This window comes from Phycodurus eques, chromosome 7 (genome assembly GCF_024500275.1).
Source record: "Phycodurus eques isolate BA_2022a chromosome 7, UOR_Pequ_1.1, whole genome shotgun sequence".
Classification (NCBI taxonomy): Eukaryota; Metazoa; Chordata; class Actinopteri; order Syngnathiformes; family Syngnathidae; genus Phycodurus; species Phycodurus eques.
Window position 1 is genome coordinate 20,230,638 of NC_084531.1, and position 21,156 is coordinate 20,251,793.

The following is a 21,156-nucleotide window of genomic DNA, read 5'->3' on the forward strand; positions in this document are numbered from 1 at the left end:
ACCTCTGGTTGTTACTGGCGGTGAGTGACATCGTACTGCCCAGTGAAGCGTGTCCTTGTCTCCGTACAGTTGACGGCGGTGCACTCCAGCCTCGAAGCGGCGGTAATGCGCCTGAACGCTGGTTGCCAAAGAAGAACCAGGAAGACACGCCTAAATTCATTGGCGAAGAAGGCAAATCGGCAGTAAACATGGCGGCGGATTATGCATCGTTTCTTGTGCTGGGTTCGGTTTTTCTTTGCAATCTCATGAAAACACTCTTGCCGAGCATCTCCTCGTTTGTAAGTATAGCTGTAGCTTAAATACAATATACGGCAACGTGTGTTCTCATTAAAGAACGCTTGTTCAGGACCATGTTATAGATGTGCCTTGCTTTGAAATGTATTATCTCTCCAGCTCTCCAAGATGGTGCAAAAAGATGCCGAACAGGAGAATGAGATGAGGGCTGAAATCCATGCGATGAAGAAAGAGCAGTCTTCTATTAGTATGATGGATGAATTTGCCCGATATGCCCGGTTAGAGCGCAAAATAAACAAGATGACGGATAAGCTCAAAACACACGGTAAGGGAACAGCTTTTAATGAAATCCTTTTGTCAAAATGATTCTAATTCAATTCAACGCACTGTGGCCTCAACAGTCAGTTGATTTTATATCAGATGAAGCATTATTTGTCATACGGCGGTACCTTGATTTACAAGTTACTCGTTTTACAGATTGTTCGTGTTATGAATCTGTGCTTCGTCAATTTTGTTTATTTAAAGTATCATCCACAACTATTTTCACCCAAGCCACTACAAGAGTAGATGGCAGAATGCTGATTAAACCTCTCAGCTTCCAATACATCTTGCTATATTTTAAAATATTCATTCATTCATCTTCCGTACCGCTTATCCTTCTTATAGGCCTCAACTCGCATGGACGACACTATTAAATGCATCGAGGTGCTAGATCTGAGATTCGTGGAATTTTGAAATATCGCAAACTTGAAGCAGATATATAACATGGAAGCCCATCAAGAATCACCATATACTACCATTGCTGCAGCCTGCAAGTAGCAGGTGATGACCAACTAACTAAGGAGTATAGAGTGCACCGATGTGTCCTATATGATGAGTTTGGAGTTAATCTCAGAGCTGCATGGTAGAGGGGGTTGAGTTTATCTAGGATATTGGAAAATGCAAATCTATAAACTATGTCATAATAATCTTATTGTGACAGTAAGAGGGCCATAACCTGCTGTTTACGGGATGAAGGAGAAAAGCATGATTTTAACCTGAAAAAAAAAAACCCAAGGTTCAATTTGAGTTTTCTGACTAATGCATTGACATGATATTTAAAACTAAGATTGCTGACATCTCAACAAACTCAATATGAGTAACATCAAGGGTGAAAATAGAGGGGATAGAGGCAGTTGACCTAGATGGCACAAATACGGTGGACCCCCGCTATTTGCGGGGGATAGGGACCTGGCCCGACCGCGAATAGCGAAAATCCACGAATAATTGACGGCCATTACAAATGCAATTAAAAAAAACAAAAAAAAACAATGGTTTTAAATTTGTTTTTCTTTCTTGAATAAGCGGGTATGTACCACCAATAAGAGTTTTCCACGAAAAACGGTGGTTGACTTGGCCTCCCCTCCCTCCAATTTTTTAATAAAAAAAAACAAATCCCTGAATAGGTGAATCTGCGAGTGCCGAACCACGAATATGTGGTGGTCCACTGTCCCATTGCTTTTGTTTTTAATAATTTGGAATCAATGATCGCATGCTGCAAATCATACTAAATTTGAAGCAGCAAATTTATAGTATTTACACTTGGCAGTTACATTCTCAATTATTCAGTGCTATTTGTCTTAATTACATACAGACGTGGTCACAATTATTGGCACCCATGAAGTTTTAAGTACTAAATGTGGACTATCACCTGAAGAAAATGAATCAAGTGAAACTAAATTTTTCAATAGAGAACTTGTTTGATACAAAAGGGCAAATGACAATTAATTGATGAATATTATGGACAGGTGAACAAAATAGCAGGTATCATTAAATAAGAAAATTATCAAGAGATTTTAGAGTGAAATATCTTACCCAGTGTAAGAAAACTTTTTGAGGCGAAGATCATGGGTACTCTAACAAGACGAAGACCCAAATCTAAAAGACCCACATCTAAAAGCAGACCGGAATGGTTGAAAAGAAAAAAATTGACTTTGAGAATGGCCATCAATGAGTCCTGATCTCAATCCAATTGAAAATCTTTGGGGCGAGGGGGCTGAAATCTGCCACTGGGGAAAAGAACCCTGCAAATGTTCAAGAGCTTGAACAAATTATTAAGGAAGAGTGGGAGAAAATACCACCTTAGAAGTGCAAAAATCTTATAGATGGATACAAGAAATGTTTAGAGGCTGTCATCACTGTCAAAGGGTTGTGCATCCAAACATTGAAGAGGTGTGGCAATATTGCTGCACATGCGGCTTTCAGTTTTGTTTTTTCTTTGAAATTATAATATGTAAGCCAAAAAAAAAAACAATGTTCTTTGTAAATTACTTTGATTAATTTATTTCTGAAGATATTATACAGGTTATGCAAAAAATGAAAGGGGTTCAATCATGGCGCGCACGACTGTACATATGTTTGTTGTGTGGTAGTTTTCCTGGGGCTGGAACAAATGAATGGCATTTGAATTAACTTCAATGGGGAATGTTGTTTTAATATGCAATTAAACTGCAGTACAAGCTCGGTCAAGGTACCACTTTATGTAATTGTATTAATTCAGTCTTCCTCAAGGCAATGAGTTGAATTTAAGCTACTGTCCTACTTCCCAGTTACCAAACAACCGTGTAGGCTATCAGATACCAGTTCAGTAATAAAGATGTGTGGACTGCTTAAAAAAATATTTTTCTCCCGTTGACAGTGAAAACCAGAACTGCACAACAAGCCAAAATGAAATGGGTTGTCAACATAGTCTTTTACATACTGCAGGTAGGTCAGCTCATTCATTTCACAAAGCAAAAAAACTTTGTTTTGGGGGGGGGTTACTGAAGTCTTGAATGAATTTAAAAAGTGATGGTGATTGATCTAACTTTGTGTTTGTATTTTTGTTGTTTGTCAGGCTGCTCTGATGATCTCTTTAATTTGGAAGTATTATTCTGACCCAGTGATTGTGGTTCCCAGTAAATGGATTGCCCCTGTCGAACGTCTTGTCGCTTTCCCAACTGGAGTTGCAGGTAATCATCCCACCAATTGCATAGTTTTTGTGGGGATAATCAATCAAATCCTTAAATTACACACACACACACACACACACACACACACACACACACACACACACACACACACACATATATATATTTTTTTTTTTTTTAAATTTTTTTTTTTGCTTTTCTAGGTGGTGTGGGAATTACATGCTGGTTGGTCGTTTGCAACAAGGTAGTCACATTGGGTCTGCATGCCTTCAGCTAGAAACTGGACATGCCATTATATAATGTCAAAACACTTGTTTATCTTAAAGTGCCCCAGAACATAAATCCTTGTTTTGTTTCTGAATACATTATGTGTGAAGATAAGTGCTGAAAACATGTGCAAAGACTGAGAACAATATAGTACTGAATTGTTGAGATATGGCTTAAAACTCTTTTTCACCATCTATATTTTCCTGATTTTTCCATATTTTTCTGGACAGGGCTAAAAACTATCCTCGTGATGTCAAGAGCTTTGGGCGTATACTTTCCATCCCCCACTATTTAAACACCAAGCGCCATTATTCCATGCAGTAGCGATCCGGCAAAATTGTCGCTTCCTCATTCATGACGGATCCAGTTCTACCAGTATTGCGTGCAGTAAGCCATCAAAGTATGCCTACAACTTGAAAGAATACATCCTAACATGTCTCTGCCATCTGGCCCCACGCGTGTTATGTTGCGATGCAGCAGCGAGCTGCACAGGATCCGTGACCCCACGCCAGCCCGACAGCGGTTAGAGTATACTGCAAAGGTCCCACGCAATGGGTGAGGAAGAGGAGGGACGAAAAAAAAAGGCCGAAGGCTGCAACTCACAATGCAAACACCACAGGACCGCCTCAACACGCGCACAAACACACACACACCTCCTCGCGACGCATCACGGCTGACAATTCTCTCCGTTGATTAATGGCCCGCTTAATTTCAACAGAAACAAAGAGGTAGAATGACTCGCTGCAGCTCGTGCGAGCTATGTGCATCGCTGCTCTCCCCGCAGATAGATAGGTGCTGCTGTAGAAGTATTTGATTGACAGCTGGAGGCGGGATTTTCAGAGCACCCAGTGACATGCCCACAGTGTCTGGAAACTCAGAATATCTAAATTCTTGAGCATTTTGAAGCCTGATTTCACATTGAAGTTTTTGTATCCATTCATTCATTGTCCGGCTTACTCTTTTAACATTTAACATTACTCTTTTCTGTGGTGTGTGGAATTCAAAACATATTTTTTTGACCTGTTTTGTCGCACTTTAACCTAAATGTGCTCCAGCATTTGGTCTGCAGCAGCACATTTAGCATTGACTGTCTGTCACTTTTTGTTTGTAAGTTGATGATTTATTGTATTGTGTATATATTTTGTTTAATCCATTCTGAGAAGCCTTTCAATAAAACATAAAAAACAGTGTTGTTTTTTGACACAAATCTTTAAAATGTTCTTTTTTAACTCAACATATTTATTCTAATTTATCCTGAAAACTGACATGATGTTTATGTTTTTAATCAAACCATTAAAAGTCAAAGGAACAAAAATTAAGTATTCTGTTGGTAAGAACAGATATTTTCAAAGGAAATAATTATTTGATTCCTCACTGATTATGTAAGTTCGCCCAAAGACAATGTAATGAGCTGTCTATAAGTTTAACGCTAAGTTTATGTTAACAGTGAGAGACAGACTATCTAAAGGAAAATCCATCCATCCATCCATTTTCTGAGCCGCTTCTCCTCACTAGGGTCGCGGGCGTGCTGGAGCCTATCCCAGCTATCATCGGGCAGGAGGCGGGGTACACCCTGAACTGGTTGCCAGCCAATCGCAGGGCACATACAAACAAACAACCATTCGCATGCACATGCACACCAACGGGCAATTTAGAGTCTCCAATGAATCCATGTTTTTGGGATGTGGGAGGAACCTGGAGTGCCCGGAGAAAACCCACGCAGGCACGGGGAGAACATGCAAACTCCACACAGGCGGGGCCGGGGATTGAACCCCGCTCCTCAGAACTGTGAGGCTGATTCTCTAACCAGTCGTCCACCGTGCCGCCAAGGAAAATCCAGAAAATCACAATTTAAAAAAGGTAAAAATGTATTTGCATTTCCATTCATCCATCCATTTTCTGAGCCGCTTCTCCTCGAGGGCCGTGGGCGTGCTGGAGGCTATCCTAGCTATTATCGGGCAGGAGGCGGGGTACACCCTGAACTGGTTGCCAGCCAATCACAGGGCACATACAAACAAACAACCATTCGCACTCACGGGCAATTTAGAGTTGTCAATTAACCTACCATACATGTTTTTGGGATGTGGGAGGAAACCGTAGTGCCTGGAGAAAACCCACGCAGGCACGGGGAGAACATGCAAACTCCACACTGGCGGGGCTGGGGATTGAACGCCAGTCCTTAGAACTCTGAGGCAGACGCTCTAACCGGTCGGCTGCTGTGCCGCCGTATTTGCATTTCATTGAGTGAAATATTTGACCCCCTACCAACAATAAAGAATTGTCTCCCACAGACTACAGTCCTCTCACTTGTAAGGAAGTACTCCTAATTTAAACTCGTTAGCTGTGTGAAAGACACCCATCTCAATTTGTTACCAGTATAAAGACAATATATATATATAATATCACTCAATCAGACACTAACCTCTCCATCATGGGAAAGACCAAAGACCTTTATAAGGACATCAGGGGCACTATTGTAGCCAGTGTACTTGCTCATAATAGTGAATGTTAGTTTTTATCATCCAGAGTGGGGGTGTTGGAGAGGTGGAGGGTAATTTTGTGGAAACCCAAATGTATTTTAGGGGTGCTACGAAGACACCAAATATTTTCTGTGGGAGCTTGAGAAGTTTCTAGGGGGGCTTCAGCCTCCCGACAATAGCCCTAGCAACACCACTGGTCGTACGTCTCTATTATGCAACCTGAGATTGACTGGCGACCAGTCGAGAGTGTAGTCTGCCTTCCGCCGAGCTGGGATAGGCTCCAGCTCACCAGTGGCCCTGAACAGTATAAGCGGTGTAGTAAATCGATGGATGTTTCTGTTCTATGATTTCTGGTTTCGCTATGGCAAAATTACTGCTGTGAGAACAAACACATTTAATAACATAGTGACTCATTGTGTTGGGCTAATTGCAATTGATATGTTAAGGCAACTCTGAATTAATGTGATGTTTTTGTATTTTTTGGGTGTGAAAGTTATGGCCTGCGGCACGTCACACACTCCATTCTTTAATCCAGTCCACGAGCATTTAGAGCATTATCTTGAGTCCTGTAATATGTTGGCTTAATCCAGCTGTTTTCCCTAAAACTGGTTAGTTAAATGTATTTATACATTTTTATTTTGTATTTATGCCATTAAACAATGATTTAATGTAAATATGAAACTAAATAACAATAAATAGGAATATTTTACATATACGTTTAACATTAGTTCTAATAACTGTTTAGAATAATCATACTGTATTAGGATAATTAATACAATTTAAAAAAGACAATTATGTTATTAAAATACAATTTATCTACACAAACCTTTTTAACCCTATCTGTGCGTTTTAAAATCAACACAGCGTCTTGCTTCGTCAACAACGTGGTCACGTGATATCACACCCATTTACGGACGTTAGTGACATTTCCCCTCACTCTTTGTTTTGACTTAATGACACAATAAAGGCTCGAGTCGGGTTCGGTGGTTGGAGGCGTTCAAGTTTGAAGTGTGGCTGCGTTGGTGGTGTGTTAAGTAGGTTGTATTGTCTTTTTTTTTTTTTTTTTTTTCTTTTTTTTTTTAACTTCGTCCTGCAAGGAGGCGATGAGTGTGAACCTGCCGGACTTGGGACCGAAAACGAGGGAAGAAGGCAATGCTGCAATGTGCAATGGAAAAGCATCTCCAGCTTGCTCTCTGCCAGCAATCTTCACCGGGCAAAACAAGTACCATGCACACAAAACCTTAGAGGACATGCTGGTTCCATACAGGAGTGGAGGTACAGTATTTCATTTGGTGACACGATGACCGTTTTGAATAAGCATCCAATGTCAACGTTCTCCTTAATAAAACAATAATTTTAGATTACCGGCTGAAGTTCCCTCCGATCAGCGAGGAACCAAAGACTTATGAACTGACAAAAAACCTCAAAATTAAAAATCTAAAGAGACAAAACGGTGACCTACAGCTGGAGCTGGTGGTAGTCAAGACGCAGTCCAAAGTGATGAAAAATGTCCTCCATCGACACACGGTGGCAGTGCAGGAATACCAACGATTAGAAGGCAATTTATCTCAGGTTGGTGACATCTATTCATCAGAATCAGAATCAGAATCATCTTTATTTGCCAAGTATGTACAAAACACACAAGGAATTTGTCTCCGGTAGTTGGAGCCGTTCTTGTACAACAGACAGTCAATTTACAGAACACTTTGGAGACATAAAGACATTGACAAAAAACAATTGTGGAAAAAGATGCAGAGTCCTCTGGCACTTAGAGCAGTTCGAATGACTAATATTGCAATAGTCCGGTGCAATGACCATTGTGCAAAGGGCGCTGAGACTTCAAGGAGTGTATGCAGTTTAAAGTGACGAGTAGTGCGATCATCTGGGACAATGTTGGTTGTGCAAATGTTACAGATACTCCTCAATCAGTGTGCAAATGGAGCAGATGCTACTCTGGCATGAGTGGCCAGTATATGCAAATAGTGCAGCATGGCGAGACAACTACAGTGAGTGCACGAGTAATACAAAATTGGCCCCACAGAAATGTGACAACGAACTCAAGTCAAAAAATTGCCAGCTTGTTGTAATGGAATTATAGGTTAGGTGTTCAAGAAGTTGATTGCAAGATGGAAGAAGATGTTGGAATGTCTACTAGTTCTAGTTTGCATTGATCGGTAGCGCCTACCTGAGGGAAGGAGCTGGAAGAGCTGGTGACCGGGGTGCAGACGGTCCGAGAGGATTTTGCACGCCCTTGTCTTAGTTCTGGCAGCGTGCAAGTCCTCAATGGTGGGTAGGGGGGTACCGACAATCCTTTCAGCAGTTTTGATTGTCCGTTGCAGTTGGAGTTTGTCCTTTTTTGTAGCAGCACCAAACCAGACTCTGATGGAAGAACACAGGACTGATTCGATGACCGCTGTGTAGAACTGTCTGAGCAGCTCCGGTGGCAGGCTGTGCTTTCTCAGAAGCCGCAGGAAGTACATCCTCTGCTGGGCCTTTTTGAGGACGGAGTTGATGTTGGTAGCCCACTTCAGGTCCTGAGAGATTGTAATTCCCAGGAACTTGAAGGTCTCGACGGTTGACACAAGGCAGCTGGACAACGTGAGGGGGAGCTGTGGCGAAGGATGCCTCCTGAGGTCCACGATCATTTCTACAGTCTTGAGCGTGTTCAGCACCAGGTTGTGTCGGCCGCACCACAGCTCCAGCCGCTCCGCTTCCTGTCGATATGCAGACTCGTCACCGTCCTTGATGAGGCCGATGACAGTGGTGTCATCTGCAAACTTCAGGAGTTTGATAGTCGGGTTCGCTGAGGTGCAGTCGTTCGTGTAGAGAGAGAAGAGCACCGGAGAGAGGACACAACCTTGGGGCGCCCCAGTGCTGATGCTGCGTGTGGATGAGGTGGCCTCCCCCAGCCTGACCTGCTGTGTCCTGCCCGACAGAAAGCTGTAAATCCACTGGCAGATGGCAGGTGGGACGCTGAGCTGGAGAAGCTTGGATGAAAGGAGTTCAGGGATGATGGTGTTGAACGCTGAGCTGAAATCCACGAACAGGATCCTCGCGTAGGTCCCTGCACTGTCGAGGTGTTCTAGGATGAAGTGCAGTCCCATGTTGACTACATGTAAATATATATATATATATATATATATATATACACACACACACACACACATATAGTGTTGTGAAAAAGTGTTTACCCCTTTCCTGATTTCTTATTTTTCTCTTCTCCTAGATGTTTCCCATCATCAAGCAAATTTAAATATTAGTCAAAGACAACACAAGTATATAGAAAATTCAGTTTTTAAATGAAGGTTTTTATTAAGTGAGGAAAAAAACCTACATGGCCCTGTGTGAAGAAGCGATTGCCCCATAAACCTAATAACTGGTTGGACCACCCTTAGCAGCAACCATTGTAATCAAGCGTTCATTTTGGTTTTTTTTTCAGCCATTCAGAGGTGGACTTGCTGGTTTGTTTTGGATCATTGTCCTGCTGCAGAACCCAAGTTTGTTTCAGCTTGAGGTCACAAACAGATGGCCGGACATTCTCCTTCAGGATTTTTTAGTATTCATTTACCGTATTTTCACGACCATAAGGCGCACCGTATTAAAAGGCGCAGTCTCAGTTACGGGGCCTATTTCTGTATTTAACACACACATAAGGCGCACCGTATTATTGGACGCTGGCATGGTAAAACATAGGCTAGCTTAAAACATACAGTAGCATGCATGCACGCGAAAACAATGTTTTTAAAAAGGCAGCGGGAGCAAAACTGAGTTCGAGTGTACTTTATTGAAGTATTTAACAATGTATTCACGTTATATTTTTATCAATCCTCATCCACAAATCCATCAACGTCCTCATATTCTATATCCCAAATGAACAGCTGGGCAAGTTCTCAATCAAACACGCCAGGTTCGAGTCAGTCTCGTTGCCGTGCGGTTCCTCAGAAATGATGCCGGCTTTTACGAAAGCTCGAACAACAGTGCAAGCAGACACGTTAGCCCAAGCATCGACAATCCATTCTCAAATTGTGGCGTAACTCGCCCGGCGCTGCCACCTCGTCTTAGTAAAGCTGTGTTCGCCATCTGTCATCCATCGCTCCCACGGCGCTCGCAACTTCACTTTGAACGCCCTGTTTACACCGACGTCCAGCGGTTGGAGTTCATTAATCCATTGCTCTAGTTGGTCTTCCAACTTGGGCCACCTCGCCTTGTTTCCGCGTTTTGTTTTTCTTTTTTTCTCAGCTTCGGCTTCTTGACTTGGCGAAGCTCGTTTTCCTGCTTCCTCCACTTGCGAACCATGGATTCGTTGATCTTGAATTCTCTCGTGGCTGTTCGATTCCCATGTTCCTTCGTGTAACTGATAGCTTGCAGTTTAAACTGTGCTTCGTAAGCTTGCCGCCCCTAATTTATTTCATACTAGGCATTACGGTAATAGGTCGCCAACTCGCAGCGAAAGCCATCTTCAAAATAAAAGCTTCCCAATCATACGGACATCAGCGCTCTTCGGTTAAGGAATGCAACCAGCAAAGTTAACTTGAATCTTGAGATACATTAAAAAATGTAGTGTATTTGATATCTTAGGAAAAATAAATGGTAAATGGACTGCACTTATATAGCACTTTATCTACATCATCACAGTGCCCAAAGCGCTTTACAAAGCCTCACATTCACACACACACATTCATAAACCAATGGGCTACTTCTGCCATGCTATGCGCTGCCAGGCCCACTGGGAGCAAATTAGGGTTCAGTGTCTTGCCCAAGGACACTTAGACATGCGGACAGTCGTAGCAGGGATTCGAACCTGTTCTACCTGCTGAGCCAAAGCCACCCCAACATAATCCCCTTGGTATCGCAAGACAAGTTCAGATCTGTGTGACAGAGCACCAAGGTCTCCACTAAAAGAGGTTTGATGCACACATAAGGCGCGCCGCATTATAAGGCGCACCGTCCATTTTGGAGAAAATTTACGACTTTTAAGTGCACCATATGGTCGTGAAAATACGATAAGTTTTCCAGGTCCTGAAGTAGAAAAACAGCCCCAGACCATCACACTACCACCACCATATTTTACTGTTGGTATGTTATTATTATGTTATGTTATTTTTCAGAAATGCAATGTTACTTTTACAGCAGAGGTAATGGGACACACACCTTCCAAAAAGTAAAACTTTTGTCTTGTCAGGTGACACAGTATTTTCCCAAAAGTCTTGGGGATCATCAAGATGTCTTTGGGCAAAATTGATACGAGCCATAATGTTATTTTTGTGCAGCACTGGTTTTCGTCTTGGCATTCTGTCTCTTTCTTATGGTGGAGTCATGTACACTGACCTTAACTGAGGCAAGTGAGGCGTACAGTTCTTTGGATGTTGTTGTGGGGTCTCTGGGGACCTCTTGGATGAGTCGTTGCTGCGCTCTTGGAGTAATTTGGGTCGGCCGGCCACTCCTGGGAAGGTTCACTACTGTTTTTGCCATTTGTGGATAATGGCTCTCAATGTGGTTCGTTCGGGTCCCAAAGCTTTAGAAATGGCTTTATACCCTTTTCCACACAGATATATCTCAATTACTTTCTTTTTCATTTGTTCCTGAATTTCTTTGGCTTGCTAACTTATTCCCAGTCGCCATTGCTACACCTGCCCAACAATACACACACACACACACGCACACACGTACCTCACATGATCAATTCCTCAGTAGCGCAACTCCGACCCACTCATGCGGAGTTGTGCACACACACACACAAATGCCACACACACACTGAGCTCCGCCACATTGACGTCAGACAATACCCATAACAACCTTCGTGATTGAACGGTTGATCGTGATCGACGGATTGGGCACCCCTGTTCGAAATTAACAATAGAATGTGAGTGTCTGTGGGTTGTTTCTCATTGCGTCCTGCAAATAGCTACCAGTATAAGCATGACCTGAATGAAGACAAGTGCTTTAGAAAATGGATGGATGGGCACTGCTCTGTATTAAATAGAAAATGTATATCTGGTAGACTACAATTAACACATTCACTGCCATTGACGGCTTTAGAAGTCAAATATCCATGTTAACTGGGAAGGATGGCAGTGAATAAGTTAAGTGACATACACAGAAACATACACACAGCTTCACCCCTGTCTTTGATCAATCCAGGGTTCCTAATGTGTTTTTGACACCTTGTATGATATCAGACAAAAATGCATATCTCAATACATTTTCCTAGATACAAGATCAGCACATCAACGAGGTCAAGGGCATGCGAAACTTGCTCAGGAAGACGCGCTCCAGCTGTGACGTGCTGGCAAAGAAGCTGCAGGACTCCGAGAAGGAGTTGTTGGACTCAAAAGACAAGATCCTGCAGCTCGAATTGCAGATCCTACATAATCCCTCCATGCTGGAAAAGGAAGAGCTCAGTTGCAGGTTGGATGAGGCTACCATAGATCTGAAGGAGAAAAACAAGCGGATATGGGTATGTTTAGGAGCAGCATATGGCTCACGAGGTAGAGTACCAGACTGCATATCAGCACTAAAGAATGGGTGTGATAGATAGAAAAACTGTAAATCACTTAACCACAAATTAGTACAATGTGAATGTTCTCAATCATTCAGACTCAGAGCGTTTTATTGGACGAGGAAGCATATTCGGTAACTTAAGCCTTTGTTTGTTCCCTGTAAAAAGCTAGTAGTCCAGCCACACTGTCATCAAGAAGACTAGATCCAATAAGCGTAGCAATGTGGCTGATAGTTAGGTGATGATGTCACTTGGTTGTAAAATCTATTAAATGTGGAATGTGATTGATTTGGGAAGGGATGAAATAAGAGAATTGTAGTCACTGGGGGATAGTTTATTACTTACTCAATAGACAAAGCTTAATATCCAGGACACACTAATCTATACAGTTGTGCTGAAAATATTTTGAGCATGACTATAAAAAGGTACATTCTGCTTTTTTGTCTTGACTGTCTGACATGAAATGAAATCAGACTAAACATTTACTGTTTTAGGTCAATTAGTATTACCAACATTATTTCTATTTGCTAAATTCCAGATTAGTGAGACAAGGATTTTTTTTGGGACAAATATACATAATAGACAATACAGTCATGCACGACTGTATTTTAACCAGTGATGCGACGTCAGGGCGGCAAGGCTTCTCTGCTGGCCTAAAGACTTATCAGAAGCTCTGAGCTACATTTACAACCTCAATTGTAATATTTGTTCCTTAAAATTGCATTAATTTATTCCCAACTTTAAATTTATTCTCTTCATTTCATGCTTCCAGTAGTGTATTTGGATTGTGGACTTTTTTCTCCAATACATTTTCAACCTTGATGTGCTGCAATGTCAATCTAATCTGCCCAGGGCCTTTAGAATAAGTAGTGATGGCCTATGTAATTTAAGATATCAGCAATGGGACTATTTGTTTAACCAATCTAGATTTCAAATTTATCCTGATCGGGCCAGCCTGGCCCTCGATGACGTCAGTCCTCTGATTGGTTGGTCAGAGCAAAACTTAGTACAGCCAATTTTGACTAGCAAAAGACATCTGTAACAATCTGCACATATTCATACCTTTACTAATGAATGGAATTTACTAATGTAACAAGGGCGGCTGTGGCTCAGTATGAAGAGCGGGTCGTCCAGTGACCGAAGGGTAACTGGTTTGAATCCCGGATCCGACTGTCCGCATGTCGAAGTGTTCTTGGGCAAGACACTGAACTCTAATTTGCTCCCAGTGGGCCTGACAGCGCCTTGCATGGCAGCAGTCGCCGTTGGTGTGTGAATGGGTGCATGTGAGGCTTTGGAAAGTGCTTTGGGCACTGTGATAGTGTAGATAAAGCGCTATATAAAGTGCAGTCCATTTACCATTTGGGTGGCTGTGGCTCAGTTGGTAAAGCAGGTTGTCCAGTGATGGAAAGGTTGTTTGTTCAAATCCTGGCTAAGACTGTTCGCATGTCAAAGTGTTCTATGGCAAGACACTGAACCCTAATTTGCTCCCAGTGGGCCTGGCAGCGCCTTGCATGGCAGCAGTCGCCCATTGGTGTATGAATGTGTGTGTGAGTGGGTGAATGTGAGGTTTTGTAAAGCGCTTTGGGCACTGTGATCGTGTCGATAGACCGCTATATGCAGTGGGTACGGAAAGTATTCAGACGGCCATAAATCTTTCACTCTTTTTTTATATTGCAGCCATTTGCTAAAATCATTTAAGTTCATTTTTTTCCACATTAATGTACACACAGCACCCCTTATTGACAGAAAAAAACGGAATTGTTGAAATTTTTGCAGATTTATTAAAAAAGAAAAACTGAAATATCATACAGCCATAAGTATTCAGACCCTTTGCTCAGTATTTAGTAGAAGCACTCTTTTGAGCTAATACAGCCATGAGTCTTTTGGGGAATGATGCAACAAGTTTTTCACACCTGGATTTGGGGATCATCTGCCTTTCCTCCTTGCAGATCCTCTCCAGTTCTGTCAGGTTGGATGGTGAACGTTGGTGGGCAACCATTTTCAGGTCTTCCCAGAGATCCTCAATTGGGTTTAAGTCATGGCTCTGGCTGGGCCATTCAAAAACAGTCAGAGTTTTTCTGAAGCCAGTCCTTCGGTATTTTTGCTGTGTGCTTAGGGTAATTGTCTTTTTTGAAGGTGAACCTTCGGCCCAGTCTGAGGTTCTAAGCACTCTGGAGAAGATTTTCATCCAGGATATCCATGTACTTGGCCGCATTCATCTTTTCTTCAATTGCAACCAGTCTCCCTGTCCCTGCGGCTGAAAAGCACCCCCACCGCATGATGCTGCCACCACCATGCTTCACTGTTGGGACTGTATTGGATACATGATATTTTCTCCGGGCATCCCAAAAACACGTGCGGTACGTTAATTGATGCCTCTAAATTGCCCGTAGGTGTGAATGTGAGTGTGAATGGGTGTTCGTTTATATGTGCCCTGCAATTGGCTGGCGACCAGTTCAGGGTGTACCCCACCTCTCGGCCGAAGATAGCTGGGATAGGCTCCAGCACGCCCGCGACCCTAGTGAGGATAAGCGGTACAGAAAAATGGATGGATGGATGGAATTTTTATCTTGGTCTCATCAGACCAGATAATCTTATTTCTCTCTGCCGTAAAGCCCCGACTGGTGGAGGGCTGCAGTGATGGTTGACTTTCTAGAACTTTCTCCCATCTCCCGACTGCATCTCTGGAGCTCAGCCACAGTGATCTTTGGGTTCTTCTTTACTTCTCTCACCGAGGCTCTTCTCCTCCAATTGCTCAGTTTGGCCGGATGGCCAGCTCTAGGAAGGGTTCTGATCGTCCCAAACGTCTTCCATTTCAGGATTATGGAGCCCACTGTGCTCTTAGGAACCTTAAGTGCAGCATAATTTTTTTTGTAACCTTGGCCACATCTGTGCCTTGCCACAATTCTGTCTCTGAGCTCTTCAGGCAGTTCCTTTGACCTCATGGTTCTCATTTGCTCTGACATGCAGAGTGAGCTGTAAGGTCTTAGATGGACAGGGGTGTCGCTTTCCTAATCAAGTCCAATCAGTATAATCAAACACAGCTGGACTCCAATGATGGTGTAGAACCATTTTAAGGATGATCAGAAGAAATGGACATCACCAGAGTTAAATATATGAGTGTCACAGCAAAGGGGCTGAATACTTATGGTGTGTAATATTTCAGTTTAGTCACTGATGGTGTAGTGGTACACTCGCCTGACTTTGGTGCAGGCGGCGTGGGTTCAGTTCCCACTCAGTGACGGTGTGAATGTGAGTGCGAATGGTTGTCCGTGTCTATATGTGCCCTACGACTGACTGGCGACCAGTTCAGGGTGTAGTCCGCCTTTCGCCCGAAGTCAGCTGGGATAGGCTCCAGCGTACCGCGACCCTAACCAGGATAAGCGGTGTTGAAAATGGATGGATAGATGGATATTTCAGTTTTTTTTTTTTTTTATAAATCAGCAAAAATGTCAACAATTACTGTTTTTTTCTCTCAATACGGGGTGCTGTGTGTACGTTAATGTGGGAAAAAAATAACTTAAATGATTTTAGCAAATGGCTTCAATATAACAAAGAGCAAAAAATGTATGGCCGTCTGAATACATTCTGTACCCACTGAAAGTGCAGTCCATTTACCATTTAATCTCTTTATCGCTTGTTTACACATTTGTTTTTTCATGTTATTAGATAAATATTCACTCTGAACTGCTCCAAATGATGTACGTTGCATGCTTTTATAGTGGCTTTAAAAAGTCTACACGCGTGTGTTAAATTGTCAGGGTTTTGTGATATAAAGAAATTAGTTTTTGAAATGAGAATAATTTAAAACCTTTTTTCACCCATTATTGGGACTTCTGACCTGTACAACTCAACTAACTAAAACATATATTTTAAGTGGAAAAACAAAACATAACTTGGTTGCATAAATATGCACACCATGAAACTAAATAGTGTTTCCACACCGAACTTTATTTATTTGGGGTTCATCAGTAGCGCTTTAAATGGTGGCAGGTGTGTGCTGACCCCCTTTATACAGGAGTTTAAATGTGATTAGCTCTGAACATAGCCATATTCCGACAGCCACAATCTGAGTTATGAGGGTGTGGACTAGTATCATGCGACCAATTATCTGAGTTGTTTATTTTAAATCCCCCTCTCAAAAAGGTGTCCCTTTTAAGGAGAAATGACAACTTTTGGAGATGGCTGTGGAGGGGTTTCCATACATTGCAAAGGCGTGGTGCAGCCCCCTGATTTGGGACACAGTTCTTCATAACCATACCTAAACGTTTATTTCGGCTCCCCATCATTTATCAAACATGAAAAACTACTGGAGGAGACATTGATCTGTACTTTGTGAACAGGTGCATACATTGATGTTGAACAAGTGTACAAATGATGGTTGTGGTTATTACTCACTTTCAATTGTATAATTTGTTAAAGGAATTAGAGAGGAATAACAAGTTGCTTCAAAGCACACTCCATCGCCACATAGCAGAAGAGCAAAAAAAGCTGTCCAAGACCAACGATGTGTTCTACTGTCTGCAAGCACGAGTTTATGAGTTAACCAAAGAAATTCAAGTAAGTTAAAAACAGTTGTGTGCTTCATATTAAATTATAGATACCCCATTTATTGGGATATGTGTAATTTCAGCTTGATTACACTGAAATATGATTCCCAGCTTTCTAATATATCCATCCATCCATCCATTTTCTGAGCCGCTTATCCTCACAAGGGTCGCGGGAGTGCTGGAGCCTATACCAGCTATCATCGGGCAGGAGGTGGGGTGCACCCGAACTGGTTGCCAGCTAATCGCAGGGCACACATAAACAAACAACCAATCGCACTCACGTTCACACCTACGGGCAATTTAGAGTCTTCAATTAACCTACCATGCTGACAGTTAAAATCATATAATACTGTATATTGGTGTTGTTTTATTCAAACAGGAACGACAGAAAGAACTGGATCACCACAACCTACCTGCTCTCAGATTCCAACATTTGGCATACAAAAAAGGTACAGTACCTTAGTACATCTCCACTTTGGTGGTGTTATTAGGTGAGACTGTTATGTCGATTCATTTTTAATTTGTAGAAACATTTAACAAGATGGTCCAGACTGATGAAATAGTCTCTACACCCAGTGAGGATGGGAGTCCGGTCAAGTCGGATTCTTCCGAGCCTGACGATGAGCTGCGAAAATGGCTGAGATCAACCAGCACAGTATGTGATTCTAATAACTAAAGGTTGAGTTTGGGCTTGCCTTTTAAAAATTATATGTGATGCACTTTTTAACCCACATCAAATATATGCTTGCCATTCGTATAGCTAATGAATAGAATGTTGATGACTGTTGTTGACTGTTTTCCAGGATAATGTACCAGTGGGGTCATTCGTCGTTAAATACCTTAAGAGGAATGTGGAGCAAACGGAGAAATTTACAAGTAAGCCAATAATGCTACCAATATCACACTGTGCTCAACATAAATACACCCGAACAGATTAGTTAGTTTTGGAATAAATATTTGCATTTTACACTACAAAATACTCCAATAATTGTGAGCTATTGATTTCCAAAGAGATTTGTCACTGTGCACACACAAACTACTTTTTAATTAAACCACAGGCGAGTCTAATCATCAGTGGAATTTTAAAAATAATTCGCTGAGGAAAAAGAAACGTTTACTTTTCCAAGGGAGTCACACTCATTTACTTAACACTACATAGCAGGCATTTCAAACTTCTCAGAATACAAAACAAGACCAAAGGTAGCATCAATGCGGTACAGAGCTCTGCCAAGGCTGAACAGTTGTACCCCAAGTTTAGATCAGCATCAACTTATACTGTACATTCATACAGTGTGTAAAACAGTTGCAGTCTGTTGTCTCTGGCTTGAAAAATAAGTGGAAATTCTTTGTATTGGCACCTTTAAGCAAATGGGTTGTTCCGTTGCCGATGCTCCAACTTTGCACAAAATGGGGAAACACACCTCAAATTCCTCAAAAAGTGGCCGGGGCAATGATTTACTAGGGTAAACAGAATTATTTTTAGAGGAGGCCTTTATTTGTGGAAATTAGTTGCCCGAGCAATGTTTTACCACGAGGCAAAACAATACCAGGTTGATGTTTCTTTGAGAAGAGACCTTTATTTGCTAAAAAAAATAAATTAAAAAATGCTTGTATAAGGACTGCTGTCCGTCGGGGTTGTTTGATTGAAATCATTGAATCAAACAAACAAAATCATCATTTAAATCAAACTCAGTTAAAATTATAAAATATTTTATTATTTAATCCAATTAAAATTCAATCTAATTTGACACCAATCGGAGACACAATATTGCATGAAACAAAACAATGAATCTGTAATCGAATGGGTGTGATACCAATGTACTGGCTCTCATGAATCTTGTAAACTGTACTGCAAGGAACACGTGCTTTGCTTGTATAAGAACTTGTACCGGTCTGCATATTCATCCATCCATTTTCTGAACCGCTTATCCTCACTCGGATCATGGGTGTGCTGGCACCCATCTCAAATGACTTCGGGCGAGAGGCGGAGTACACCCTGAACTGCATATGAACTGGATAATATAAATTATTATTAATTATCACAGTTCTAAGGTTTGAGGTTTGAATCTTGTCTCCGGGCTTCCTGCGTGTAGTTTGCATGTTCTCCCGCTGCTTGTGTGGCTTTTCTCCGGGTACTTGGGCTTTCTCTCACATTCCGAAAACATGTTTCTTTGGGTAATTGGCATAGGGCCTAAACAGCCACGCTGTAAATATTGACCAAATCCTTGTGTGGTGAACTGGAGAAAAGTGAACAACTTTGTGGAAACATGACTAGTGATAGTAATTACAGCTACTTAGTGGCACTGCCCCTTGAGGTGAGGGTACGGTGACTTCAGTAATTGAGACACGGCGGAGGCCACTGTATAAGGATACTGTGTATGGTCAGCAGTTTGAGGTGGTTTTTGAAATATCACACAAACAACCAAGCCGGAGACAGTTCTTAGTGCACCAAATATTTTACCTTTGTTCATTTTGCCCTTCAAATATATATTTTTAAATAACCCCACAAAAAACTCTGTTTCAGACTTTAAGGAAATCCCTGATCGCCAAATGGCAGGAGACTGCAGTGAAAGAAACAAGGTAACAGAGGCTTCACAGGAGCCTGTAGACGAGGACCAGGATCAGGATTGGACGCAACAGTGTCCAGGCTCTTGCATATTTGCTCACACTATCGCCACAACACCACCTCAACAAAAAGGACACAAACACATCCAATTTCGCCGTAAGTACGCGTTCACACCAGTGACTAAAAATCTGCATTTGGGGAAACCAGCCTACAGCGGTTTGGACCAGAGGTCACATGACAGTCAGACTCTTAGAAACTCACCAAGTTGGAAATCAGTCATCAATACAGAAGAAGAAGAAGCCCCTCAATATGACTGCCCGGCTACCCAAATGGAGCTAGGTCCTTTTACCTCAAATCATGATGACAATTTTGAGTCTCCCAGTGGTTCACACACATGGAGTTGATATTTCTACATGTTGAACAGTGTTGCGAAGTCTCCTCATTCAGGAAAGTCATAATTGGCTCTCTTAAATGTAGCTAGAAGTTGTTGTGACCTTCATTTCCATATTTGTTTGCATTTGGATTTGTTAAAATTCAAATAATTTTGATACTTGTAAGAGCAGACTGTTCTGTCGTGTGTTCAGCATAACTTTATAAAACATGTTGGCATGACAACTAAACACATGTAGTAGAGTGGGACAGAACATAAATCATAATTTCCCGAAATGTTTTTGTACAACTGCCTCAAAAGTAAAATAAAACTTCAATCCCTCATCATTTGTTACATCTTGTGCAATGTCAGCTAACAACTTGAGACTTCGGGTCAGTTAGCATACAATATTGAATTTTTTTGTGACACTACCACAGAAGGATAACAATGACTGTAAAGAGGGGAAGTATGACAATCATAGAACTCAAAATGAAACGTATTGCAACCAATAAAGTTTCTGGTTCCTCAGTACAATATGAGCAACACAAGCATCGATATCTTGCCCAAAATAATGTTACCAAGTCGATGCTGTGCCAATATACAATTACAATACAAAACATACTGCTCTGATTCTGGTGGTACACAATGGTTAGTATTTATGGCAATGCTTTGCAAGTAACTTCCGCTTCCCGATTATGTGTCCGTCAGGTGTTTTTAAAGGGTGAGATATTTTACTTTTAGTTTTCAGTCTACAATGCTTAGATTGCTGTTACTTTTAAATGCTTACATTTTTGGAGCCTCCATGAAACATACAGTATCGCTAAGGGCCCCCCACTCTTACATAAATGAATAGGCGAGGGGGAGCGAGGCATGCCGTTGAAACTCTTATTATTAGGATTTATTTAACCAATAACCAATTTATTATTTATTATAACGTGTAGGTCATAGTACTTTTTTTTTGGTTCATCCTGAAATGTCACCCAAAAGTCCAATATTACTAACTTCTTGTAAGCAGTACATTTCCATGGGGGGGAAATAATAATGCAAACACTTGGCATGATTTGACATCAAGTAGCAAAATTAAAATGAATGCGAGAGGGCGTCGTTGCCACGCCCAACCGCCAAGTGCTGACGTCATACCACCTGTATGATGTCGCCCGCGTCGTCCACCTGTATAAGAATAGGCGTCGTCTGTATCTGTGCTCTGATATGAGGTTACAACCAATCGCGTCATTAAAAGCG

General features: G+C 41.7%; 2 protein-coding genes across 4 annotated transcripts; both read left to right on the plus strand.

Moving 5' to 3' along the window:
- The first annotated feature begins 167 nt into the window (after positions 1-167).
- get1 (guided entry of tail-anchored proteins factor 1) lies at positions 168-4,647 on the plus strand. 2 transcript variants are annotated; one of them, XM_061682387.1, is made up of 6 exons: positions 168-278; positions 394-559; positions 2,912-2,979; positions 3,110-3,224; positions 3,386-3,426; positions 3,680-4,647. In XM_061682387.1, exons 1-6 carry the CDS (start codon positions 189-191, stop codon positions 3,683-3,685), a joined length of 486 nt encoding a protein of 161 aa, XP_061538371.1. In that variant the 5' UTR covers positions 168-188; the 3' UTR covers positions 3,686-4,647. The 2 variants fall into 2 exon arrangements, with proteins under 2 accessions (XP_061538371.1, XP_061538370.1); XM_061682386.1 differs by having other exon boundaries at positions 3,386-4,647.
- Positions 4,648-7,026: 2,379 nt separating this feature from the next.
- On the plus strand, positions 7,027-20,251 carry LOC133405210 (uncharacterized). Of its 2 annotated transcripts, XM_061681990.1 has the most exons (8): positions 7,027-7,204; positions 7,290-7,501; positions 12,141-12,386; positions 16,851-16,988; positions 17,358-17,427; positions 17,506-17,633; positions 17,782-17,854; positions 19,503-20,251. In XM_061681990.1, exons 1-8 carry the CDS (start codon positions 7,033-7,035, stop codon positions 19,946-19,948), a joined length of 1,485 nt encoding a protein of 494 aa, XP_061537974.1. In that variant the 5' UTR covers positions 7,027-7,032; the 3' UTR covers positions 19,949-20,251. The 2 variants fall into 2 exon arrangements, with proteins under 2 accessions (XP_061537974.1, XP_061537975.1); XM_061681991.1 differs by lacking the exon at positions 16,851-16,988.
- The last annotated feature ends 905 nt before the right edge of the window (positions 20,252-21,156 follow it).